We start from the raw sequence: 27,501 nt of genomic DNA on the forward strand, positions 1-27,501 counted from the left end.
CTTCACCCCGCTTCTCCACAGGGTTTAGGGGGCTGGTGGACAACTCCTCGCCTGCAGGACAGTTCCCCCACGCTGTCCCATTGCAGGTTATACAGAGACCCGCACCCCGCCCCTGATGGCCACCTGGCCCTTGCTTTTCAGTCAGCTTTGTGCTCAATTGTTGCACTCTGATGAGTGATGGGGTTACAGATTTAAAACTACAAGGGAGCCAGCAGGGTTACTGTCTTCCACAGACACGCCATCACATGTTTGGCCATTAAAAAGAAAACTGCAACGGGGTCACATGTGGTTAAAATAATTTTTACCTAACCCTAGATTAACACCTGTCCCATGAGGCCAGGTAAAGGATGATGGACCAAATTCCACTTTTACATCAGAGCAACCCTATTGAAGTCACTGGGGTCACCCCGGCTTAACCCATTGTAATTTAAGCCATTGGGCTAAACCCTCCTTTCGCTGTCACCAGCTTTATGCTAGGGTAACTCCACTGACTCTACCAGAGATGCGAATCAGGCCCATGGGCAAATCTATACTGGAAACTTACTGTACCTTTTCTACTGAAATTTCCACACAAAACAGGTCACCATTTGCAGCCTGATCCTCCTTTCCTTGAGGATCCACAGCTCCTACTGAACAGAATATGAGATTTGGGTACACAAGGACTATAAATCAGGTCCTTGGTAACTCCCTAAAAATTCTCTTGCAGTTGAAATAGTTCTCCATACAAAATGGTTATTTTTCACCCACTTCTGCACAGAAAATGGTACCAACTTCTCTGGAGTCTTATATTCAGAAGGCATTTACTGTGGTTTTTCAAAGAAAGGCATGATGCAAGAGCAATTACTTATTTGTCTTCTAGCCCCAGATCCCACACACTGCTCCACACACTAGGCCTCACTGGAATATATGCTCCAGATATACAGGTGGGGGGGGGAAGTGGGGTTCACTTCCCTCTAAGCAGCATCCCAAATCACCACTGTGTAGCCATAACCCAATAAAGAGCAGATGAAAGTCAACATTTTCATAAGTGTCCACTAATTTGGGTACCCTCAATTTTTGGGTACCCAGCTTGAGCTACTTTTCCAGAGATGCCAAGCATCAGCAGCCCCATTGAGGTCAACTGGAATGGTGGGGGCTCAGTATCTTTGAAATGGTGCCCCCAGGCATCTCAAGTTGGGTACCAAATAATGAGGCACCCAAAATCAGTGGACACTTTTTTAAACATTAGGCTCTTGTGTCTGGTGGTTCCCCCTAACTACAGACATCTAACTCACTGTATTGCTCTTTGTGAACCTGCCTCTCTATGGAACAAGACAGTGAGAAACTATCAGCAAAGGTATCGATATTCTAAATCACAGCACCTCCCTGGAAATTTACATAATCCTTATTTTACAATCCCAACTCTCTGGGTGTAATAAATGTCTCCCAGCCACGTTCCACTGAGATACAAGCAGCTTTACTTTTCTCTTTCAGTGCCTAGTTAGGTTCCTAAATCCATATTCAGGCACCTAAACCAGTGTCCTGACTTTTCAAAGTGGCAAGTGTCCACTACTCCCATTGATGTCAGTGGGAGCTGCTGGTGCTGAGCACTTTTGAAAACAAGGTCACTTTTTAGGTGCCTGAATATGGATTTCAGAGCCAAAAGCTAGGTTTGAAAATATTGGCTATGAACTGTTTTCTTTCAAAAGGCACCAGATACACTCAGACATAAACCCAGAAGTTGTATAGTAAAAGAAAATACCAAGTTCATCACACTTTATTAATAGAAACATTAACTTTTATTAATGCACCACTTGATCTGCATTAATAGTGGAAACAAAAATTGCTAGAGTCACAGAAAGTGAATCAAGTGTGCAAACATACTGATCATTGCTATGAGTATCTCCTCTTCAACAGTCAGCCTCAGGAAAACAAATACAAAATCCATCAACAAATAACAGTTGACAATTATCTCCTGTGAGTCTTCAATAATTAAAAAAGTATCTAACACTGCCTGGAATCACTTCCACAGTGTGAAACAAACAGTGCTTTACAGAACAGCTGAACAGAAGGATTATAGATGGATAATCTTCCCTGGATGCAGGCACAAGTAATTCTTATTAATGGGTATATAAGGAACTGTCATGGTATAAGGTATTAGCACTTCTGCAAGATACTGAGTGTCTCATCACAGTGAAGTAAGCTGTCCTTGGAAGGATCAAGCCCATGGCACTTTACAAATATTAATTCATCCCCACACCTCTGGATGATATATATATATATATATATGTAAATGTTAATAACCCTACAGATTACAACTCTGGTCTCCTGATAACCAGCCTTGGGCTCTAATCACTAGACTAACACTGAAAGGCAGCACAATTGGCTGCTATTGTGAGTAGCATGCATATATCCAGAGGAGAATGATATTCTTTGTAGTGTTTCTTTACAAGTTAACAGCTGAGAAAGATGAACAAATGGGATTCTGGATTTTTAAGGTACCCAGGGCAGTTTACAAAGAAACAATGCACAGGCCTGTCAAGGATAACTGCCCCTGCATATCAAATATTCTGATCATCAATAACCCTTTATAAAACACAGCTGGAAGGTCTGGCATCCCATAAAATGGCTCTCCCACGGGTATATTTGACTTTTTGTATGTGCGGGATTGAGAGAGGTGGAATGCTCCAGTAAGAGGCATCAAACTGCAATGTACCGGTTTCACAAAACTAAAAGGAAATAAAACACTCTAAAATTTTATCATGCATCCTGCTTGAATGGGGTTTAGCTTTTAACTCTGTAGTCATTTTTGCTCTTGCCTTACGTAGAAATGCACACACCCTTCTCCAAACTGCTTAATATCTATGCGTCTATTTGTATCTGTAAAATACGGGATTTTAAAATGTGTTTGGTGATGGCCTACGCCTGCTCCCATTGACGACAGTGGGAGCAGCGTTAGGCCACTGCGGAGAGTTTTGGAACATCCCGCTTGTAACACAGTCTATACTATAATTCTTACATGTGAGTTAGTAGCTGAGAAGTTCCAGAAAGACTAAAGTTCCATGGACTAAAAGCCAGTGTCTATAAAGTACAACTGATTGTGATTTTGTTGGCATTTTGCCCACAGTGCTCACCTCTAATGGACATGCACGTGTTTTAAAACCTGATGAAAGTCACTTTGCACGACATTTAACTGATTTCCAACTGCACATTGGAAATTAGAAGGCGCAGCGAAACAGGACAGCTGTACAGGAATGGACGTAACAGCAGGAGCATGCAAAAAATAAAATGGAAACGTTTATTATTAAAATAACCACCTTTCCTCTATATCAGACAGATAAGACCTCTTCCCTATGGTCTAGTGGAGATTTAAGAAACAGATGTTCCTTGGGGGGGAAATTCTTCAGGGCAAGGTAGAGAATGGAAACATTGAAGCAATGAAGTAACAAAACCAAGAAGCAGCTTAATCTGCTGTAGCATATACACAAACATCTAGACACAGTCATTCAGACATTTGAAGAGTTCAGCTAAATTAATCAATAAACGGACAGGAATAATGAGCCAGATCCTGAATAGGTGTAAAATTGGCACAGTATCACTGACTTTGATGGCGCTCCATTGATTTACATCAGCTGAGGATCTGACCCAATAAGCAGAATGTAACGTTTTAAAATGGGGATATGTTGGGGTTAAATTCACCCCAGTGCTGAGGATCCTTGGGACAAAACCTGTTCCTGACTTCTCAGCTGAGTCCACGACTACTTGGTCTGGACAGTGGAATGAGGACTGGTATTTTGCAGCAGGGCTTAAACAGTGCGTAGTCTCTCTGCTGGTCCTCTGCGCTAGGATGAATTTCACCCTGTGAGGCCTTGTTGTTTTATCAGGAATAATGCTTTCAAAATGACTTCCTCAGAAAATACCCGAGGCTTTGTAGATGATTTGTAGGTTACCGTTGTTGTGCACAGATAGCTCTTTTACACAAGGTGCTAGATTTCAATGTGGATCATACAATGATCTGACCTGTACAACATAAAGACTGAGACAGAAAGGTGATCTGGAGTTCCTGATTTAGCATCATGCACTGCAAAAGGCAAATGGCTCACTCGCAGAACACGGGCTCTGCAGCTACTGACTCAATTGCCCCAGCTAGGGACGTCTGGCCCTTAATCTGAGAGGGATGTAGCCTTTTACCAGCAGCACTGGGCATTCTGTAGCTGCCCCTTTCTGAATACAAGGAAGAATTTAAAAGGGACCCTGGGCCAAAGCTATTGGGCTTTTCCTTAGCTGGCAGGTTTATTCCAGAGGTCAGCCAAGGAAAGAAATAAAGGGCCCCTGAGACTCAAAGACTGGGGTGATGGAGAAGAGGGTATCTGCAACTGGAATCTACATAAGTGGCAAAGGAAGAGTCTCCCCCCCCACAGAATAACATTCGGGGTAAAGGTAGGACAGAGTTCCAAAGCCTCTCACCCACAAGGGTTTTCACATGGCATTATTTTCATCCTGGCCAATCACAGGGCAGATGAGGGCTGGACAGTTTCCTCTCATGAGGTTAAATGGAGACTTTCCTGCAGAGCAAATCCCTTGAGATGAATGGCTGTCGTTGGCTAGCCTGAGTCTCTCACTCATTGGGAACACACTTGCAGATCACATTATGTACAGGAGCTCTTATCTTCAGCCAGGCAGCATGGCAGATGCCTGAATCTGGATGAGTATTATTTGGTTGGTTTTGGCTTGCACAGGAGAGGAGCCAGTCGGCTGAAGAAGTCAGCCTGGTGAAATGCCAGTATCTCTAGCTTTCTGTAATTGGTACAAATCTATAGACCACAGCACAGTGGGGCTCTGGTCCAGGACTTGGGCTCCTTGGTGCTACAGTTATACAGATAATAAATAATTATAGTAGAACTTTTCTGACTGGGACAGCCCAAAATGGTCTGGATTGCTGAACAATTGATAGGCTAACATCCTACGCGTGAGTGTTCAGTCAGTCCAAAAAGTATGTCTCCATTTTTCACTGACTTTATTTGATGGAAATATATTTGTGAGAATGCTCTTCCTCACTGAGAGAAAACAAGTACCCTTATGATATTTTAAACTACCAGTATTTTTAAAAAAATGTTTATGCTGCTTTCCTTTATGTTCCAAACATTCCTCAATACACAAGGTCTGTAGGTTTCCTAAATGTTTAATGCAATTACAAATACCCTTGCAGCGTCTGCCTGTACAGTGCTCCACAGAATAGATATTTGTGAGACACTGACACAGGAAAAAGGAGAATGCTCTATTGTACCCTCAGCTAACCAACCCTTTGTATTCCAGTGTAAAAAATAATTAAAAATTAAAAACTTGCCAGGGCATTGTATTAATACCACACAATGGGATTTCAAACAATACTGGGACATATCAAGGTGCTGTACGAAAATGTGCTATCAAGTACTTGGCTTCTTAACTGAAAACTAGGTATGATTAAATAGGCCTCACTTACCATTTTGGCTTAGATTCACAAAACAATTTTGGAGGTGAAAGGCATGATGGGTAACTAGTAAAATGATCCATTTACACTCTGTTAATAAGAAGTCAAGTGTACTCTACACAGAAGACAAAGTTAGACCCAGGACAGTATTTTCAAACATGCCTAAGTTCCATTTTCAAAAGGGACTTCGGAGCCCACATTACAAAGTTTACCCCACGTAATTCTAATACATGAATCAGGGTATTATAATCTCACTGACATAGTGGTTCTTAGCTTTTATGGCTTTCAACAGCACTGGGAATATTAAACACTAGTTAATAAAGCAGGATCTTAAGTTATTTTAATATCTGGTTTTAAAACTTGCTTAGCAGCTGAAAACAGCTTCCTTATTCACTAGCATTTTAGTTTTTTCCATCCCTGTACTACAAATAATTATAATTAGCATGATGGGTTTTTAGACGGCGCTGAATGCCGGGTAGTATCCGGTATTAGATCAACTTGCATAGTTTATTCACCAAGCTCACATGGGAAGGGGAAAAAATGAAGATTAGGATGTCCTGATGAGCGGAGCCCTTTCCTCTTCAGAACTCTGAAATACAAAATGGCAAAGCAGAAAAGTTAACTGCAGTGTGTTAGACAGTGTGGAGCTGGAGGACAACAAATGTAAGACTGAGTTTCAAAGCAGCAAAGAAGAGTGATCCTGGTTATCATCATCCCCCAAGCTCAAATTCCATCCCTTGTACCATACAGGAACAACTATTAAGCTAAAAAAGCACCGCAGGGCAGATTGTGAGTGGTCTTTGCATAGATATTCAAGGGGGATGATGCAAGAATCTGCCCCAGTTTTGCTCAACCTATGCCAGGACCAGCACAACCACAGCATATGCTCTATGGTGAGCACGTGGATTGTTCCTCATAGGGCTCCCATTGGGAAAGCATTCCCCCCTCTTCTCTGCATGGGCAAGTGTTGCTGGCCAGCCACGGAGCGGGGAGCGTGCTGCATCATCCTAGGGAATGGTGCAGCAGGCACATGCTGTCTGCATTCCTTGGAGATGTTTAGGGGGTGACACAGGGATCAGTGTTAGGGCAGGGCTTATTTAACATCCTCCATGGTGATGCTGGGAGCGAACAGCATATTGACAAGATTACACTGGGAGGAGTTATCTGCGCCAGTGGGGACAGAGATAATTAAAAGGGACCTACAGAGGGGCAGGGTCAAAGGCAGGAAATCTTGGAAAAATGCAAAATAATGCATCTTGGGAAAAATAATCTGGCACACGCACACACACACTCAACAGGAGGGAGAATCCTGGGAACCAGTAATGCTGGAGACTTAGGGGCGACAGAAAGCAGGGTAACAAGGCTGCAAAATTAAAGGCCAATCTTGGGCTGCATCTGCAAAAATATTGAGTCACAGAGCAAGGAGGTGAGATTTCCTCTGTATGTGTCTGAAACCACCTCTGGAATGTATGTGTTCACTTCTGGGCACCTAGAACGTTAATGACAGACTGGAGGGAGTTCAGAAAGGAACAACAAAAATGATGCGGGGCTGGAGAGTCAGATTTAGAGGAAAGATTTAAAGAGTTAAATATGTTGAGCTTTGCAAAATGACAACTGAGGGGTGGGGTCAGCAGTGTGATAATATTCGACAAATAGCTTAAGGCCATAAACAGGAGGGAGGGGAAAGAACTGGTGCAAGACAAGGGGGTATAACCAGGGCTGTATGATTTTCATGGCCATCACAGATTTCACAGTTTGAAGGAAAAAGCATAGCCTCTGTGAGAAAGCCTGAGCAACGTGGCTGTGATTGGTCTCGCTGGGGCTGGGATGAGAGAGCAGGTAGGGTTGAGGCCTTGCCCGGAGCCCACAGGCCTGCTGCTAGGTTCTCAGGCTGAGCCTGCCAACAAGACAGGGAAGGGAAAAAGAAACTCAGGTGCTCAGGAGAAACAGGATCCACCTCTCCCATAAAGGAACCAGGACCAGAATCATTGAATCATCCATTGCCAAAAAGCTGAGCAGGGGGCAAGAATGAAGCAAAAGTTTCCAAGTGGGAGCAGTCAACATTTGAGTAAAGTCTGCAGAAAGAGCACACAGGTGTCTCTCTTGAGGTCTTGCCACAAAACAATCACAAGGCTAACTAATAAGCATGCCCAGGTCCTCACAAACTGAGAAACAGCACACGCATGGTTTGGGTGTGAATTCAGGATGCAGGTTGCATGTGCTTTTTCGTGCAGTTGCAAGAACCTGTTTAGAAAGCAAAATACACAAAAAGCAAGACTGTCCTAGAGCAACAGCAGCTAGAAGTGGAAAAAGCCTACTAGGGTACCCTGTCTCGGATCACGAAGATCTCCCTAGTTTAGCATCCATACAAGACCACTGACGTAGGGTGAAGTTTTGGCTCACAATCTTTGACAGCATTAACAACCTTAATGCCAATTTTTTAATATAGCAGATCAGAATACACATATGGAATACTAGTATCTGTGTCTGGTACTTTATTGTACAATTGATTGGTGGGTTTTTTTTTAAGTCATAATGTGCATTTATAGCATAAGTTTGTGCTTTTGAGAAGTAATTTGGAGGAGCTGATCCACTTTGTATCGTCTTTGTATCAGGTATATCGACACATGGAGATGCTCAGGTTGTAAGATTATAATTGCCATTGAATGAATAAATATGGTACGGTCAGAGTTAAGGTTGTGCATTATGGAGTGATTTTCAGTTCTCTGAGGGAGACAGTATTGTTGAATGGCCCAAGAGGCAAAGCTGGGATACGAATCTGAATTTGTCTGTAGTTTCTGGGTGTTCAGAATTGGGCTGTTAGTTTAGATGCCGATTTGGCCTTCAGTTGGTTTGGGAAGAACACGGGGCCTAGAACCAGCCCAAAGTATTACAAGAGAACCTGAAAATCAATTTAATATTTTTTTCCTCAAAAGGCAACTGTCAAATTGAACAGGGCTCAAAATGTCAATCAAATATGTGGGGTTTTTGGATCTTACCCTTCAGAGTTCACTAGACAGGCTTCTTTTTACAACTAGTGTTTGTAGCTAGCAAAGGAATTAGAAACAAAACAAAATATGTATGTTCACCCACCTTACCATGTATCTTAAATTGGCTGCATAGCTTTGTTTGGGTGCACTTACTCTGGTTCTATTAACACTTCTCTAACCTGGAAAGAGCAGTTGCAACAAAAACAAAAAGCAAAAAATGTTGTGGGAACCCAAAAGGTAAAATCAATGACAGGCAAATAAAACACAGATAAACACCAAGAAAGGAAGGTCAACTTCAGATGCTACTAACCTCTTCCTTTGTTCCAGGGGGCCTGCATACGAGCACAATGAAACAAATCCCCAAAATAATTCCTAATGCCATGATTATAAAGGGGATGCTGGTTACAACTGTGGCGTCAAACAGAACACTCTTCAGTTTTTTGGCAGATGCTTCATCAATCAGAACACTCTGGAGGAGCAGGGAGCATTGAGAAAGAGAAAAATGATACGTTTCAATACCCCTTATGCTGCGCTCTCTTACTTAGAATAAGCATAAGAGGAAACAGCAGCATCCCCTCTGCCATGATGATTGTTTGATATGCCTCGCCTCTGACTAGAACTGCTAGCTCTAGTTTAGAAGCTGTAAGGATAAACTGGTCTGCATTTTCAAAAGTGACTAATGATTTTGTGAGCACAATTGTGGGACACCTTAAAAGGGCTGGATTTTCAGAGGGAAGGTGCTTTCTCTCCAGCACCCCACGGAGGGACTGGTTCACAAATCACCAGCATAGTTCCTGCAATAGCTAAGATTTCCCTTGGAGGTCTCCCATTCAAGTGCTGACCTCACTTGATCTTACTCGTAGTCTGATCCTGCACGCTGTTGTTGCCAGGAGGAATGCTTGCTGCCAGGAGCTGTCTCACTGAAGTCAATGGGACTCAAGACAGTAAGCACTACTCCCAGCTTTAACTATATGCAGGATTGGGCATTAATTTGGAAGCCCTCTCAGGTTCAGAGCATGAAGATCCTCAGTGAGATAAAGCTCCTTCCTAGAGATAACCTAAACCCCTTTGTAAAGTCCCCTTTTAACACTGACTGCATCACAAATCCAAGGAATTCAGGGATCTATCTTCAGTGAAGAAACCTCCCTGGAACTCTGACAAACTAAAGGCCTGATCCATCAAACTTCTACCCCATGAGAGGTATCACTGAAGTCAATAGGAGTTCCCACGTGAAGGGGAGTTTGCAGGACTGGGACCTAGGACAACGATCAACCAGAAATTTTATACAAAGAACTATTTCCTACCCCCCTGCTATTGTAAAATTAGGAGAAACATGACACATTCCCCACTTTTTTGCAGGCCCAGTGGTATCATCTTTCTAGACAGGCACACACGGCAATGGAGACCATTTACAATATTTACCTCGTTTACATGCACCACGGGGAAAACCAATGTTCTGACACTGCCTGTTTCACTGTGTAAAAAGACAAGAAGGCACTGAGATTCTGCAATGATTTCAGCTTTCTCCAGACAGATTAGAACACAGCAATCAAGGGGGAAAACTTTCCCATGTGAAAACTCTAGACCTTTCTTATCTTTATTTAAACTTTTAACCTTCCTCTCCCCCAGATTAGGATAAGAATCAAGATCTAGAAACTGGAATGTAGTCTTTGTTTTTAAAGCAATAAAATATACTGGGGTTTCCTGGGGAGCAGGGGGAAAAAAGATCCATGAGAGGCTTATTAATAGCTGACCTCATGGAAAGTTTGTGCCAGGGAATGGGAACACCAACCTGAGCGGTTGTTGAAGGCTATACATAGCTGTGAAATATACATATGCGGTTATAAGAGACACACACCAGCTAAAGTGATGCCTGGTATTACAGTGGAGTTATGTTAACGGTGCCAGCAATACTGGGATAGAAAGTGTTTCAATGAGAGATCTCATAGTGACTAGAAAGTAAAGTACAGTAAATATGAGGAAATGTTGTCTTAGGATCCAGTCCCCCAAAGGGATCTGGGCAGATAAGATGTCACCCTTTATATATTTTAAAGTGCCTTGTACATACACACTCGTGTGGGAACTTTGAAGTGTCAAGCTGAAAATGAATGGGAGTTCCTGTAAAGTTTTTAACTAGCTCCTACTACCATTCTGACACTAATTTGGCTTCATCAGCTGGGAATGTGTTTGGCATTTGCTGTGGCAGAAATCGTGGCTGTGTGTGGGTACACGTCCATTCCTGTGACAGTGTCTCTCTTATAAAACTCACATAAGGACAGTCGGCCAGATCCTCAGTCGATGTGAATCTATTTTATTGACTTCACAGAAATCATGCCACCAATACATGGTTCTCTCTCACATAGTGTGTTTCACATTTAGACTTTCGCAGTTTGAAACATATATTCAGAAAACATGGCAGGGCCACCGTAGCTTGCGACAGCTCACACCTGAGTTTTCAGGTTGTTGAAATAACGACAAATTGCCACTGTGAATGTGAAACAAGAAGAAGGAACTACCCTACCATTTTCTAGGTCAGATTCTATTGGACTGAACTATCTCTACAAATAATATTTCCCCTAAGGACTCTGCAGGCAAAGTCGCTTCAAATACGAAGTCAGGCGAGCAATCCTGAAATCCCCACTGCTAGAGGAGAATACTTACATAAATTCATCTAGTTTTCTGACAAGAACATTGATCTGCATTCTCTTGGCTGCTTGTACAACTATCCCTGTCAGCTATGAAAGAAAGGGAAACAAAAAAAAAATCATCATTTTTTTTTTACTCTAAAAGTATGATTCCAGCCCAATTTTTGCAGTGGGAAGGAGATGCTTTTAAGATGATAAAACACCACATCTACTAGTTAAGATGGAATTGGATAGGTTTCCTATCTCTTTATAGGAGAATTAGGTAGAAGCGTGCTAGGGGATTATTTTTATTTGTATCCATCCATCCAGATACTTAGATGACCCTCATGACTATAGAACCTGAGAGACTCTAGGGACCCCGCAGCTGAGCCTGGGGCACCATTCTATAAGGCATAGTCCAAACACACAGTTAAGAGACAGTCCCTGTCCCAGTGTAAACAGATAAGAAAGGCAACGGGTGGGAGAAAGGAAGTGCTATTAGCCCCTGTTTTACAGATGGAGAACTGAGCCACAGAGAGGTTAAATTGATAGGGCCAAAGTCACACAGGACGTCTGTGGTGAAGCTGGGAGTTGAACCCAGAGTCCTTGTGCCTTAACCATAAAACAAATTGCTACTACAACCCAAGACAGAGTGATGAAGCTGGCTGCACTGCCACTGAGAAGATTTGTGCAAAATAATTCTTCTGCGAGTTGCAATAATAATAATCAATCATCATCATAAATGCTGCAATGTCTGGCGTGTTGGAGGAAGGAGATTTTTAAGTGTAGAGGTGGCAAAATTTAGCTTTAATGTTTTTGGTGGGGCAAATCACACACTAAGAAAGAATTGTGTAAGAAGGGATTGGCAATCAGGAACCCACTGACACCAAGAGTTTGGATTCTGAACAGCATGTGCACTAGTGCTCAGAAAGGAGCTGCCCTTGCTGAAGCAGAAGGAAATGGTACCTCCCAGCATCCTGAGTCAGATTAGTTTCCCCCTGTCATTATGCTGGTAATTCCTTTATTCTTTCCCCTCATTCTGTTTGTTTACTGTTCTGTTCTCCACTGTACTCCTTTACATTTTCACTTCCAGGCCACTGCTCTGTTGCATGGGTTTACAGAAGAGTAGATTTTTGAAGCCACGCATCAATAGGTACCATAATAATACAAATGCTGTGCCAGATTCAGTGGTCAACTCTAGCTACCTTGTGACTCCCCTGGGATGCAAAAAAGCTGTAAACCCAGCTAACAGCTCTTTGACCAAGGCCAGCAACTACTTGGGCTTATTGACATCCAGGGATGAATGCAGAGCCTCCATCTTGAACTTCTGGGGCAGTATGAATGGATTTAGCCTCTTGAGGTGTAAGATTGGTCTCCAGTCTCCCGATTTTTTTCGCCCTGAAGTAGATAGAGAAGATTTCACTTCCTCTTTCTCAGGGGAAACTGGGCGATGGCTTTGGTGACTGTGAGATGAAAGCTGGAGCCCACAGACTGTTCGTCGCTCTATGAGCCAGGAAGTGAGAAGGAGGAGAGCCAAGTGAAGAGTGAGGGGGTTTCTTGGAATGCTATGGTGGCTATGATGGAAAACACCAGCTGCATGGAAACAATCTCCACCCTTCTCCGGCAAAAAGAAATCCTGTCCCATACAAAGGGAAAACTTCCTGTCAAAACCTGTCCTTGAGGAGGGTACCTAGCGTGGGTGGGTTGATGGGAAAGCTTGAGATATCGCGAACAGCAAACTGATCCTTTCTGGTACTGAGAGCTGTGGAATTTGGAGCAGAATGGTCCTGGGGCTTGGAGTGGGAAGTGCCTTTCTAAGGCGGTCTGGCTGGGGTGTGGCTCGGCTGAAGAGGTGGAGAGGGCTAGTGAACAGCGCTTAGAGAGGAGATTGCCAGACCAGGGATGAAACCAGAATAAAACCCTCTGGCTGCCATTATCTAAGCCATCACATTCATGGCATCACATATAAACTGGATGCCAAAGGGAATAAGGTTTAAGGACTCAATTCTGAGTCAATGGGAGCCGGATCAGGCCTTAGCATCTTCCTTTTTTCCTTCCTTAAGGAGTCTATTCTACAAGCCCGTATCTTTGGTGAAGTCTGGGATCTACAAACGCAACGCTCTAAGTGCACAGATCAGTACTCTTGTATTGCTTTTCTGGGTAGAGCTTGGTTTTCTCTCTCAAGGGTCTGGTATCAACAGGACAAGAGGACTGTGTGATGCCCCCTAGTCACTGTGGGGCAGACTGCTAACTGGAGGTGGCTGCCTTCATTTATTCACTTCACCTAGTGGAGGGAGAATCAGATACCCTACAAGCCATTTCAAAGGGAATCACATACTTACAGGATTGATGTCCAGAAATGTTTCATGATCCTCCTTTCTGGGATGCATGCCCTTTATGTCCTTAACATACTTCTCGTCTGCTTGGTAAAAATGTGGGGCCGATAAAAAGATCGGGACACCTGGAATTTTAAACCGTTAAGTTTTCTAAAGATAACAATGCATCAGATCCCCATCCATCCAATCTATCAGTGTGGCCAGGAACAAAAATAAGATACCACACACACACCATGAAACAACTTCCAATAGTAAAAAGTAACACTAACATACATTCCCAGAATCCAGTAATAAATAACTGAAGAAAACTGGTTTCTTCTGGAGCCCATTCACTTCATTGGAAGCACTTTACAGAAGGCAGCATGGCCTGGTGGATAAGGCACTGAACTGGGACTCAGGAGACCTCAGTTCTATTTCTGGCCCTGCCGTTGGCCTGCCAGGTGACCTTGGGCAAATCATTTTATCTTTCCCTGCCCCAGTTCCCCATATATAAAATGGAGATAATGTACAAGCTCTTTGTGAAGTGCTAAGAGATCCACTGATGAAAAGTGCTATATAAGAGCTGGGTATTGTTATTTATTATATTCTTATGGTCCATCAACACAACAGATTCCAACCTAGTTCTGGTGTATACTATCTAGGTTCTTACACTCTCATCACTTCAGTCATCGAAGGCCTTCCAGCAGTGCATTAAGCAAGGTGACAAACATCTATCACATGTAGTTTTGTTCTCTCCCGAGGGTTAGGCCCTCATCCAGCAAAGCACTTGGGCACACAGGCTGTCCCACTGAAGCCAAAAGAGTTACACTAATTGACACTAGCTGAGGATCTATCCCAGGGGTGGCCAACCTGTGGCTCCATAGCCACATGCGGCTCTTCAGAGGTTAATATGCGGCTCCTTGTATAGGCGCTAACTCCAAGGCTGGAGCTACAGATGCTAACTTTCCAATGTGCCTGGGGGGGGGGGTGCTCACTGCTCAACCCCTGCTCTGCCCCAGGTCCTGCCACCACTCCCCCCCTTGCCCCAAGCCTGCCATGCCCTCACTCCTCCCCGCTCCCCACCAGAGCCTCCTGAACACTGCAAAACAGCTGACTGCGGCGGGCAGGAGATGTGAGGAGGGAGGTGCTGGGGGCTGGAGGGGGTTAGCCGATGGGGGGCTGCTGACATATTACTGTGGCTCTTTGGCAATGTACACTGGTAAATTCTAGCTCCTGCTCAGGCTGCCCACCCCGATCTAGCCCTGTGTGTCATCCATGCTGTGAGCCCACACTACACTTCTGAGGTGTCACTCATGTTACAGTCCGGTCACTTATGCACCTGTGTAACTAAGTACATGAGCAGTCTCATTGCACTGATTAAAAATTATTCTACTAGGACTATGTTATTCCCAACACAGACGGGGTCTAAGGACATTCTAAAGAGGTGTGATTACAAATTTCATGCCAATAGAGCTAACCTTCACAAAGCACACACGGAAAGCACTGAAGACAGCACAGAACACGACTTTTACACGCTGACTGGGGCAGTGACATTTCCCAAAGCAGAACTTGCCCTAGGCCAGCCAGCTCTGATTAGTAAGGAGGCACACCTGAGCAGGGAACACCCGGCCCTGCAGCAGGTGTTCTCTAGGAGAACAGAAGTAGCTGGGAGCGACTAGGCTCTAGTAGAGAAACTGAAGCTGGGCGAGTGAGGCAACGGGCAAGAAACGGCCTGGGAAAATGGATGGACTTGAAAACTCTATTTTGAATGCGTTGTTAAGTTAATAATGCAGGAGCCCCTAGCTGGAAGAAAGGTTGGGGCCTGGAAGCCAGAGCCTGAAGGCTCAGCTCCAGCTAGGAAGGGCTGGGAGTAGCTTGCCAAAGCAGGGAAGACCCTGCACAGCGGGGAGTTTGGGGCTGTGCCCAGTTTAATGGTGGCGGGAAGGCTCTTGTGTTGAAATTTTGAAGTGTAAGTTAATAAACCAGACCCTGTGGAAAGCTGTTGTTGGATTTGTAAAAGCCTCTTTTTGAGTTTACTGAGGAACCAAGAGGGGAACTGGAGGTGAGGAGCTGCTGGCAGGGCTGCCTTGAGGCCACAAGGGGTCACCTGGGCAGAGGCTACTCATTGACATGCCCCATCTTCATGGAGGGGAAATTCACCCAGTACAGCCAGCCAGTATGAGGCCTATGCACCAGGGTCAAGTGGTGTATAGGCCCCATACTGAATTCTGCCCACTAAGAAGTGACTGTGCTGCGTAGAGCATGGCTGGCTCTGACTGCTTTTAACTTTACAGTCCGGCTCCTAGGATGTGCTTCTGACTCCTGTCTTTATATGATGCAAACTAGAGCGTGAGCAGACGACATCTTTTAGGAATGTTATTTCAGATCAGTTTTCTTCAGTACTGGAGCCTTTTAATAACAACTGGTGATACTGGGCTTGATTCGGCACCATGCTGGACGCTCTCGGATCCCAGTGACTTCATGTAGAATCGAGAGTGCTCAGGACCTCACAGGATCAAGCCAATTGCCCCACTACGTTTCAGTTAAACGTGAAAATGTGCTGCCCCAGAAGTATTCCCCACACTCCTTGGCTACATACCCTGCTTGCAGACGCTGATGTTCAGCACACCTGAGCCGTGGCAGTTTCCTGCTGGCACACAGAATCCTGCATTGTCTGGGTTCACTGACGTATTGGCAAACACCTTTTCAGGGGGCACAAACCGATAGGCAGGGATTCCAGACACACTCACAAAGCTATCAAAGGTTATATACAGAGATCTGTGGGGAAGAAAAGCAAGAATCTGAATTGACAGACACAAGGACTTAGTAGCCTATGCTGTATAGCCTTCAAAGTGGCATCTGTATGCCCATTTGAATTTACGGTAAGCTACAGACCTGATCCAAAGCCCACTCAAATCAACAGAAGCCTTTCCACTAATTTCAATGCACTTTGGCTCTGGTCCTATACACCTTGTTGTGGTGCTGCATGACCCTTTTATTAAAAAAAAAAAAAAATGGAGGTCTGGGGCACAGATGCCTGGCCTCAGAAGGGTTTCTCAAGTCGTCACGATTATCTTTTCAGCCATACGATTTTCAGTGCTGCAGCAGCTATTTTTGTGCCACAGATCTCACAAACCACAAAAGCGACAATGAAAAGAATGGACGGGGGGAGACAGTACCAGCAGGCCCCAAAGAGGGCAATTCTTGAACCCCCAACATTGCCTGGATTCATCTAATGGGGGTTATTTTCCTGATTGAAAAAGAAAAAGTCATGTCAATTTTGTTTTCAAATGGCAGAGAAACCTAGGAGGAAGGAGGCTACTAGGTAGGATGGCAAGAGAAAAGTCCCAGGCTTTCCATATCCCATTACTTGTGTATGTGTCGAATGGTGGAAGTGATGTCACAGAATGATGCATTCTGGAATGTCTTTAGCAAACTAGGAAGTGCAAGAGGATTTCACAGAGGGAAAGAGAAGTTTCAAATAAGGTCTGTTTAGCACGCTTGTGCTGTCTCCTCTCATCCTGCTGAGTGAGGGAATTCAACAGATATTTCAGGATGTAACTCAAATTTTCATTTTACTTTTATCACAAATAGTTCATTTTTAAACTAGATGTGACTTGGTTTTTAGGGGCTAACTCACTCCTACTTGTTAGAGTGAATTAATAAAAGACAAATGTATTTAAGGAATAGAGCTTGTAAAACATAACACCAGGGGAAAAGATTTCATCTGAAATCTCAGAAGGATCCAGTGTGAACAGTTTGATACGTTATGTTTGGATTTCCTCTCCTTACCTGCAGAAATCGGAAGAAAAGACATAAATTGTTTCATCTGTGCTTATCAATGGGTGGAAAGCACTTCCATCTGTCCCATTAATCATATTACATGACTCTGTGGTCCACCAGTTCAGTGACCTGCAGTAAAAGAAGCAGAGAGAGGGAATGAAAGAGTCAAAGAATTACTGAGCAAATGGTGAGTTAATTACCGCTTGGTTGGCGTGGGAAGGACCGGGAGGGCCTGACTCTCATTCACATTGAAAGTATGTCTACACTGCAGTCAGAGGTATGATTATAGCTGGGTAACCGTACCCGCACGTGCTCCGAATGAGTGAACATGGCTATAGCAGTGAAGACACGGTGGCACAGGCTTCATCGCGGGTTAGGAATGCGAGTACACACCCAGGTTTCTGGGCGGACTTGTACAACCCATACTGGGGTCTATGCCATCATGGCTTCACTGCAATTTTTAGCTGCGCTAGCTAGATTAAAGCTAGTGTAGCTATGTCTACCTGTGCTGTGATCAGACCTTGGACTGCAGTGCAGACCTACTCATAGCGCAACAGCTCTGGCAGTGTATACGGGGCTTAAAATGCACATAAATTACACTTGCATCCCCTTTACGTTGGGGCTTTAGTGTAACTGAGTATCTGGCTCTGAGTATATTGCCCAAGCAAAAAGTTGCTGGCAAACATTTTAATTAACAGCTCAGTGTTTTGGATTATTCACTTTGGGCTTGTTTATGAGCCAGACCACATGTCAAGCAAGCGTGTAGGAACCCCCTTCTGCTTCTAGACAAGCGTTGGGATGGTGCTGAATTGGTGTGGCCGTAATGAATGAATGGTGCAAGAACATGGCTTGACATGATTGAACTGCGAAAGAGGATTCTGGGAGAAGAATCCTTCTCTTAGCATCAGGCAGATGCCAGAGGTGAAACTGCCTTGCTCCATGCTGCCTGTATGATCAATACTGATCTTTGGGTCAGCAAACAAGTCCACTTGAAAGCAAACAACACGTGTAGAACATCCTGAGTGGAGCATGGGCTGACCGGGGCATCTCGATCCTGTTGAAGGACATCACACAAGGGATTGAAGTGAATGATTGATAAGGGAGTGAATGTGGGGTAATGCTCAGTTGGCACCACTCTGCAGTCTCCTCCGAAAGTACTAACCAGGTAAAAATTAGTAACCACACGCCCACTGGGCATGCTTTTAAGACATGTGACCCCGTTGAGGAAAAAGAGTATAAAAATCAAACAAATTAAATTACTGCTGGGGAATTCCTTAATTGACGCTTGAAGCTGCTAGACAGAGTAGCCAAAACTCTGTACCATGGGCTCGAGTAGGACAGTGACCAGAGGGGTTTCCAGGCAGCCAAGGCCTGGCCTTGAGAGAATCCAAGACAGACCAGAGGGCTGAGGAGACCAGACCTGGAGGGAAGAAGCCATCCACAGAATTGGTAACCACCACCTCTGTTTGCCAAGCAGGAACTATGTGAGGGTAGCACAGGGCCTGTTTGTGTATGTTTGTGATGGAGTGGCTCGCTAAGAGGAATGTATAGCTCTTAACGTATAGTTCTTAATGTCTAACATAGGAGTTATGTGCTTAATGTAACCTTTTACCGCTTGTGTAATCCCTTCTCAAATAAACTGCACTGTATGCAAGATAATTACTGTGGACCTTTTTCACTGGTATGACAGTAATCTGCTCCACTGGGAGCCACTAACGATCCATTCAGGGGTAGTAGCCTCCTGGTGCCAACAACAGGCTCTCCAGACCTTGGGTCCGGATGCAGAGGAGTAGACAAGGCTACTTGCTGGGAACATGGGGAAGGGTCTGAGCCTTGCCTTAGAGGCTCCACCCCACTGCCTGCTACCCAGAGTAGCTGACCAGCTGCAGGGTGTGGGGAGCTATCCCAGGAGCAAGGAAGCAGGGGATGACTGTGTCCCATCAGAGATACAATGTCTCCTGGGTGGGGCAGTTTTATGCACCACCCCTTGCTCACTACTGTATCTAAAGTCACAATCTACCCCTTTGCGTGAAAGACACCAGAAAACAGCAACTAACAAGAAAAAGTAATGGAGGGAAACAGCAAATGGAAGCAGGATCCAAGTATGTTCACTCCAAATAAAAATAAATGTCATTTGTATTATAGAAATCTGCAAGAGTACATGGATGGATGTTGACTAGCAGGAAAAACATGGAGCGAATCTCCAGCTTGAATGCATTAACACAAGCTCCACCACCCTTTTTATTAATATATATTGTATACTTAATAAAATCAAAGGGAAAACTAAGTAGTAGCCCACAATACTGCTAAATACTCAGTGAATATGATGTAGCAGATTATTGGCAATAGTTTTAAAGTTCAAGCTGATTCTGTAAAATCAGTATGCAGAGAAATACGTCAGTTTCTATATGGAGTTTGTCGTTATAGTTCCCAGCTTTTCAGTAGAGCTTTGATATCAAGTCAAGTCAAAAAGACCAAAAGGATCACAAACTAAACCCATGCATGTTAGCCAAGTAAGAAAGCCCTTGGGGTGGGGGTGAACCCCACCTGCAGTTGACCTGGCCTACCTACATCACAGTCAAAACTATAGAGCCTTGTCTGCACTAGAATTTTAAATCAACTGCACCAATGTACAAACAGACCATTTTGCGCAGTGAAGACATAACCCAAGATGATCTGTGTAACTAACCCCTGCTACAATTCTAGTGACGATGAGGCAGTTGCAGTTTTAACTATGTACCTTGGCCATCTAATCCTGGTTAAAACAACAACTGCCCCCTCTTTACTAGGACTGTAACATGGGCTAGCTGAACACAGGACAGGTTAATACATGTTTAAAAACTCACCTTTCTCCCAGGGAAGACCAGAGCCCAGACAGAATGGACTAGGTCTAGTTATTAAACTCTCCTTTCATGACAGAAACAGCCCTGTTTGCTGAGAAGTTACACTCACTAACACTGTATTGGCTCCAACATCCACCCCTCCCACTTCTGGGTGCCCAGCGTGCAGGTTTGCTCGTGCAGGCAGCAATCAAAATCCTGGGGCTTCTCCTGACCAACTGCAAGTTGTGGGAGTGTCTCTCTCTCCCTATCTATACACCTAGGTACGTGTACTGCCTCCATCCCTGTAACATCTGAAATGCCAGCAGCAATGACCTCTCTCAAAGAGGGTGCAATGTGTCTGTGTGGGGGCATGGCCACACCGCAGCCTCCTTTCTGCACCAGCTGGTGGCCTGAGGGCAATGGTGGAGGGAGTGAATGCAGCACCCATGTAAAGGGTATAGTAGTCGTGTTGCTCCCCCAGCACCCTCCAGGTGCATTCTGCCTGCCTCTGTCCTCTGCAGGACAAGGCTAACTTCCTGTGAGCTGTGGGATTTGAGATGTGCAGAGAGCCTGTCACTAAACTGGCTTCTTTGTAAAAATATTAGAAATGAAAGGCGCTGTCTCTGCTGACTGAAAGGTCTCAAAGGAAGTGAGAAGTTTCACACTGTCCGATTCGACAACTTACTCTTCTCCTCTCCACTCCACGATCTTCGAGAAGTTCAGGTAGTTCATTTTCCCACTGAGAACAACATATTCACCGTCATCCGTTCCATTCATCTAGAAACACAGAAGAGTTCGTCTGCACAGTGCTGGGCCACTCACTCCCTAGGGCAGCTGGCTGATGCACTAGAACAGGGTGGTAGGTGTCTACTGTTGTGCCACCCTGTTACCATGCGTTGGACTCTGCTGGGGGCTGCAAGCTAATTGTTGACAGAGAGGGATGGTCAACCGAAGTATTCCAGATGATTTCAAGGAGAGAGATGGGGTATCCAAGATATCTATGGCCCAAGCCATAAAGAACTTTAGAGACTGAATCAACACTCTGAATTGCAACCAGAAACAAACTGGCAGCCAACACAGTCTTTCTAGGGCCCAGATATTTATGTGCTCCCACAATGAAATGCTATTAAGTAAGTGGGCAGCCACATTCTATCTCAGCTGAATTTTCCCAGTGGTTTTCAAGGCTAGTCCCACAAACAGGGCATTATAGGGGACTAAAGCATGAGCAACAGTGGTACGGTCCACATCTGAATAAGGAAACTCTGCAACCTCCTAACCAAGCATGGGTGGGAAAAAAAAAGCATATGTGGCTCTGCTCAGGGACTCTGAAACTGAGTAGCAAAACGCAGATGTCGTCCTTCAACTGAAGAGGCAGCTATCCCCACTGTCATCTCTCCAGTTGTTTCCCCACAACCTCCCCATAATGCTTGCGTGTGACCCTGACATACCCTTTACAACTGGCCCAGCAATTACAGGCTCAACTTTGCGTCAGTGACGTGCCATTAATTTAAAGCTCCGGAAAGCAAGACATCGTAGACAAGTTACCTTATTAAATAAGCCAAACTCTGAATCAATCTCAGGATGAAACACATGAAGGGCTGACAAAAGTTTGTCTTTGTAGCCCCACAGTAATTCGTGGACAGTGTGTGTCATAAACAAGTTTTCTTGGTATAACATTAGGAGAATCTCTGTGGGTAGCCGAAGAGAAGTTGATTTGGTCCATTCCATTGCAGTCTGATACAGGAGAGGAATAAAGGACAAGTTAATACAGTATTAAAATAAAATGTACTTATACACACACACACAATATCAGAACAATGTATAGGCATGAAGCATATTTTCAACCTTATGACTGAATGATAACAGGTAATTTATTGGTCACTGGGATTCTTTTGATATGTTCTTATCGATATCTACTTTCACAGGCCCCAATTCAGCAAAACATTTAAGCCCTTGCTTAAATCCATCCCTATTCAGTAAAGCACACAAGTTTCATTCCATTACGCTAAGCATATCCTTAAGAATGTATATCAAGTTAAACGTGTGTAAGTGACCTGCTGAATCGATATTGGCCAGAGTGACTGAATTTTAGTTTCAAGATGTTGTGGCTGCGAGGCATTAAACCAAAGTACATGCAAAAATGTTTTGCTAAACGGAAGTGGTTTGCTGAAGCACAGTAGCCAATTGACCTGAGAAGTGTTTGAAATTTAGTTTTAAAAAAAGATGTGGCTCAGAGTTGTGAAACCAAATGCAGATTAAATTCTATAAAAGGCAGCCACTTCTCCAAAACGCATGGACTGGCTGCATCACCTACTAAGTGAAGACAGTACATGCTGAACAGAATGGAATTTATTTTTCCTGTAACTTTTGGTACACTGCACTTTCTACAGCTCAATATAAGAAGTGAAGATAAACAGGTAGTTAAAAGTCAAGTTTCTTATGTGAAAAAAGAGCAAAACTGACATAAGAACAGGTTGGTACAAATCATAGAACTGGAAGGGACCTTGAGAGGTTATCTAGTCCAGGCCCCGGCACTCCTGGCAGGACTAATAATTACTTATGGCTTCGAAATCATGCTATCAACAACAGAATGGAAACATGATTGTTACTAGCAAGTTTCTAGCCTGATTTCCCATACAGTTGTGGGCAGGGCAGGATTCTTTTCAGGGAATCGTGTTAGTCAAACAGTGCAAGAAACTACTTCCCTAGGTAGTCCACAATAGAGTTTTTGTAGCATCGCCCTCAAAAAAGAAACCTTAGCTTGTCCAGGTCAGGGAGACTGTGCTTGCAAGAGCTGCATTCAAATGCGCTAATATGAATGACCCCTGTGTGGACCGCGGTGGCTAGAGTTAGGCTTGGCAGAATTTGATTTTTATTTTATCATTTTGACAGGTAATATCAGCAGTTATTTTCAAGCATTTTCTTCAATTTTTATCAATTTAAATTTTCACAGTTGTGGGAACTTACGAGCGTGATCAGACAATAAATACTGAACGACAGCTGACACTGAGATTCAAAAAGTTAAAGCTTTATAACCGCTAAAACACAAACTGGCAACATCGCCTGTCAAAATGTACAATGTAAATATCCTTAAATCAAACTCCAATACGTTCTTACGCAGCGTTTTTCTTACTTTGCCTAGCTGTACATTTTGATGATCATCGATGGAAATAGTTTTCGTTGGGGTAACAGGGTGGCTTCCCCCATGATTTGGAGAGCCTGGGACTAAGCCAACCCTGATTACGGAACGAGCCCCACTGAGGGGAATAAGGCAATTCCCTATAAAGTACAAGGGGAAACCCAAAGAGCTGTCGCTATGTCAGTAGACACGGCAGGGAAAAAAGGCTCCTGCAGGATCATGACACCAGGGAACTTGGAGGGTAAAGCCCAGTGTGCAGGAGGCTACAGGGGAGGGAGCAGGAAACCCTGACTCTGTTTGGGACTGGAAGGCACAGCCCCAGTGAGCGAGAGCTAGGAGATCAGACTAGGCCAGAAGAGCCCTCAGGGGTGAGAGAAAATGCCAGAGCTAAGTATGGACTTTTTCTTTGTGTTGTTGGTATGTGCTTTAGTTTGGGACTCTGGGTTGTTGTGAACTAGTTCTGGTATTAAGCTAGCCCCAGGCAGAGGTACTGTTAACCACAGAAAGCCTCTGTGAGTTCTTAAAGAGTATGTCTAGATCAGGGGTGGGCAAACTATGGCCCATGGGCCGCATCCGGCCCTCCAGACATTTTAATCTGGCCCTCGAGCTCCAGCTGGGGAGCGGGGTCCAGGGCTTGCCCCACTCCGCGCAGCTCCCGGAAGCAGCGGCATGTCCCCTCTCCAGCTCCTATGCGTACGGACAGCCAGGGGGCTCTGCACACTGCCCCCGCAACTCCCACTGTCCGGGAACCACAGCCAAAGGGAGTTATAGGGGTGACGCCTGTGGACAGGGCAGCGTGCAGAGCCGCCTGGCCATGCCTCCGCTCCTTGAGGTAAGCACCGCCTGGAGCCTGCACCCTGACCCCTCCCGCACCCCAACCCCCTACCCCTGCCCTGATCCCCCCCGAACCCTTGTGCAGTTGGCAAATAATGTTGTGCCACTGACTAGCCAGTAGCTCAGATATTCAGTGCTGGCCATCAGATATCCAGCTTCTAAATAAAAGGTTCTGGGCTGGTCAACACCGAAAAGTTATGTCAACCCAGCTACGTCACTTATGAATGTGAAAAATCCACACCCCTGAGTGATGTAGTTAAGCCAGCCTAACCCCCGGTGTAGACATCTCTAGGTTGATAGAAGAATCCTTCTGTGGACCTAGCTACCACCTCTCAGGGAGGTGAATTAACTGCAGCAATGGGAGAACCCCTCCTGTCGCTGTAATGAGGGTCTACACTGAAGCTCTGCAGCAGTATGTTTTACACTGATGTTTCAGTGTCTTCAAATGATCATTGATAGGACCCTACCAATTTCATGGCACTGAAAAACGCGTCACAGACCGTGAAATGAGCCCTTCCCTATGAAAACTGGTGTCACCTTGTTCCGAGGAGCACCCCAGCAAAGGGGGCTCCCAGCTCCAGCTGGGCTGGGGAGGGACAGGACTTGTCCATCCCCTGCACAGCTGCTCAGGGGAAAAGGGAGATCAGACCCCACCTCTAACTCCAGGAACCTCCTGAGGCTGCAGGAAGTTCTGCAGTTGCTGACTTCAGAATCCAGCTCTGAAGGCAGCACAGAAGAGGGTGGTAATCCCATGACCGACCCCCCTACAACTGGTTTGCAAACTGCCCACAATCCCCTTTTGGGTCAGGACCCCGACGGTTACCACACTGTGAAATTTCAGATTTAAATATCTGAAAATGTGAAATTTACCAATTTTCCAATCCTATGGCCGTGAAATTGACCATAATGGACCCTGAATTTGGTAGGACCCTAATCATTGAGTATCCAACTCCACCACAACAAAACTGCTGCCTGAGCTTCTGCTGCCAGGAGTCACCCAAGTCCCCTGCCCTGTATTGTGAATTAGTGTCAAACCTAATGAAGTTACATTCTGGCACATGAGCTCAAAGTCCAACTGCTAATGAAAATTAACTCACCTGGGGGTTGTTGGTTTTTTAGCTTTTTAGAGAAATTATCAGCTTCTACATAAAATAATTGATTTTTACATAAAAAACAAGGAGAAAACTTCAAAACCCTCAAATCTTATTTTTAACAGCACACTTTTTTAATGCCAACCCCTCACCCATGTAATTTGCTTTTACCCAGCTTCTTAACTGCAAACTGAACCATAAATAAAAACAAGTGACTGAGTTACAAGAGATTATTAGTATGGTTGAGTCTAAAAGTGTGATTTTTAGATTGCATGCCACTCTGTTAAATCTATTGGAGGTGGGTCAGGGAGACAGCACCCTTTTTCGAGTAGCTGACATTGAAAAAATGCTTGATTTTGCAGTCCTTATTCATGCAAAACTACTATTGAGGTCAATAGGAATTTTTGCCTGAGTATGCACTCTAGGACTGCACAAAATAGGGATTGGATAGCAGACTCACGCAGTATAAATTGTTTTAGAGCAGACCCCAAAGATCTGTTATGGCTGGTTTCAGCTAAGAGAAGCTGGCCATGACATTGTTTCATTAACATTGTTGTCATGCGTTAAATGTTCAGGTGCCCACACTGCAACTGAGCACCCCCTTACGTGCACACTGAGCAGTTCTAGGTGTGCAACTCAGCCTCATCTTCTTCAGCCCACCAGGTTAAGGATTGAAACAAGCCTTTGAATATGGCTCTGCACACAGCCACAAGATGGAGCTGGTGCCCGATGAAGCTGGGAGCCACAACTTATTTGTTGTTTGCAGGGTTGTTGTACCTGTGATGGTCCCAGGATATTGGAGACAAGGTGGGTGAAGTAATATCTCTTATTGGACTGACTTCTGCTGGTGAGAGAGACAAGCTTTCGAGCTTAGGCGCGGTCTGCACTAGGAAATTAGGTCGGTATAACTGCATCGCTCAGGGATGTGAAAAATCCACACCCCTGAGCAATGCAGTTACACCTTGGTGTAGACAGCACTAGATCTACAGAAATTGATCCAATAAAAGATATTATTTCACCTACCTTGTCTCTCTAATGTCCTGGGACTAACATGGCTACAACAACACTGCACACAACAAATTATAAGTCGTGGCTCTTTGCAGAGCCATATTCTGTCTCTAGAAGTTTGTTTCCATCTCTAACCTGGTGGGGATTTTCCAGGCTGCACAACTCCCTACCTTACACCGTGATACCCCAGCAAGCCAGACTGCCTAACAGACCAGCACCTGCGCTTTGCTTTCTCTCCAAGGGCTATGACCAGAGTATTGCATGTTACCACAGAGCTCCTTCTAAGCAAGCACATTTATTCTTAAGGTAAAAGCATTACAGAGAAAACACATTAAAACCATAAAAGAACCTACAATACATGCTAGAAAGCTTAGCAGAGGTCACCCCCAATCCAACCTAGGGCTCTGGTCAAAACCCACAACTGGGCTTTCCCCGTGATTACAAGTTCATCTGTCTTAGATCCAGAATGACAACTGAGACTGGGCCGATCAGCCGCTTCTTTATACAGCTTGTGCGTTTGATCTTGGCCTTCTGTAAGAGGCAATCAGCAGACAATGACCCTCTGCTCAGGCCATAGCTTTAAAAGGCTGTGGTTTTGCATAACCGGAGAAGGGGCATTAACCTTCCTATGGATTCCCCAGGAAACCCACTTAACATATATTGTCCGAAAAGTCCATACTTCTCTGGCACATTTTCAATAGTCTCTGGTATTCCAAGGTCTTGCATCTGTCACATCTCCTCCTTAGAGAGGTAACTTATATACAATCCTGGCCCACATTTATACATAAACATAATAAAATAAGGTCTTTCAAAGATATTACAGGAAATTGCCCTGTCACGGTGACAAGAAACAATATTCTTGTAACACATAACCTTTAGTCAAAAAAAGATTAAAACATTAACCACTGTATCTGGCTTTTGCATATTTCTTTAGTATAAGTCCTGCCTTTATGGGTATAGCCAAGAGCTGTAGAACGGAGTCAGACAATGGACCTGATTCCGTTACCCTGCACCTTGTGCAGTCAATTATATCAGTGCAAAGTGGGTGTACAACGCTACTACTGTGATCTGGGATCATTTTACATGTATTTGAACTGGTGGACATGACTACACAAAGTGCAGGGCGATGGAGAATCAGGCTCAGTTCCTTTAAGAGTATCTGAGGACTTCAGAGATCACATTCCTTTTTTTTTAAATGGGGTAATGCATCCTTCAAAATGAGACAGCAGAGCCTCTGAAAGGACTGAGAGTGGTGTGGTCTGAGCAGAGGGTTGGGATCCAGGAATGCCTGATTTTCAATCTCTGTTCTGACACGGTCTGCCTCGATGGCCTTTTAACCTCTCTGCTACCAGTTCCCCATTCATTAATGGGGATAATTCTTACCTATCTCAAGAAGTTGTCATAAAAAGAAATGAGCTGGAAATTAACAAAACGCTTTGAAGATGA

The 27,501-nt window shown here is 44.4% G+C and overlaps 1 protein-coding gene across 3 annotated transcripts in view; it reads right to left on the reverse strand.

Moving 5' to 3' along the window:
* Nucleotides 1-1,759: 1,759 nt before the first annotated feature.
* Nucleotides 1,760-27,501, reverse strand: part of SCARB2 (scavenger receptor class B member 2) — a 37,329-nt gene continuing 11,587 nt past the window's right edge. Inside the window, exons 4-13 of one of the 3 annotated variants that reach the window (XM_045018579.1) lie at nucleotides 21,529-21,717; nucleotides 20,669-20,760; nucleotides 17,171-17,290; nucleotides 15,978-16,156; nucleotides 13,406-13,524; nucleotides 11,101-11,174; nucleotides 9,862-9,913; nucleotides 8,750-8,908; nucleotides 8,543-8,618; nucleotides 1,760-6,038 (exon numbers count right to left, since the gene is read on the reverse strand). In XM_045018579.1, the coding sequence (XP_044874514.1) occupies nucleotides 8,589-8,618; nucleotides 8,750-8,908; nucleotides 9,862-9,913; nucleotides 11,101-11,174; nucleotides 13,406-13,524; nucleotides 15,978-16,156; nucleotides 17,171-17,290; nucleotides 20,669-20,760; nucleotides 21,529-21,717 (1,014 nt within the window). In that variant the 3' untranslated portion in view covers nucleotides 1,760-6,038; nucleotides 8,543-8,588. The remainder of the gene's footprint in view (nucleotides 6,039-8,542; nucleotides 8,619-8,749; nucleotides 8,909-9,861; nucleotides 9,914-11,100; nucleotides 11,175-13,405; nucleotides 13,525-15,977; nucleotides 16,157-17,170; nucleotides 17,291-20,668; nucleotides 20,761-21,528; nucleotides 21,718-27,501) is intronic. The other 2 variants (XM_045018578.1, XM_045018577.1) reach the window with 2 other exon arrangements.

The sequence above is a fragment of the Mauremys mutica genome, chromosome 5 (genome assembly GCF_020497125.1).
Source record: "Mauremys mutica isolate MM-2020 ecotype Southern chromosome 5, ASM2049712v1, whole genome shotgun sequence".
NCBI lineage: Eukaryota > Metazoa > Chordata > Testudines > Geoemydidae > Mauremys > Mauremys mutica.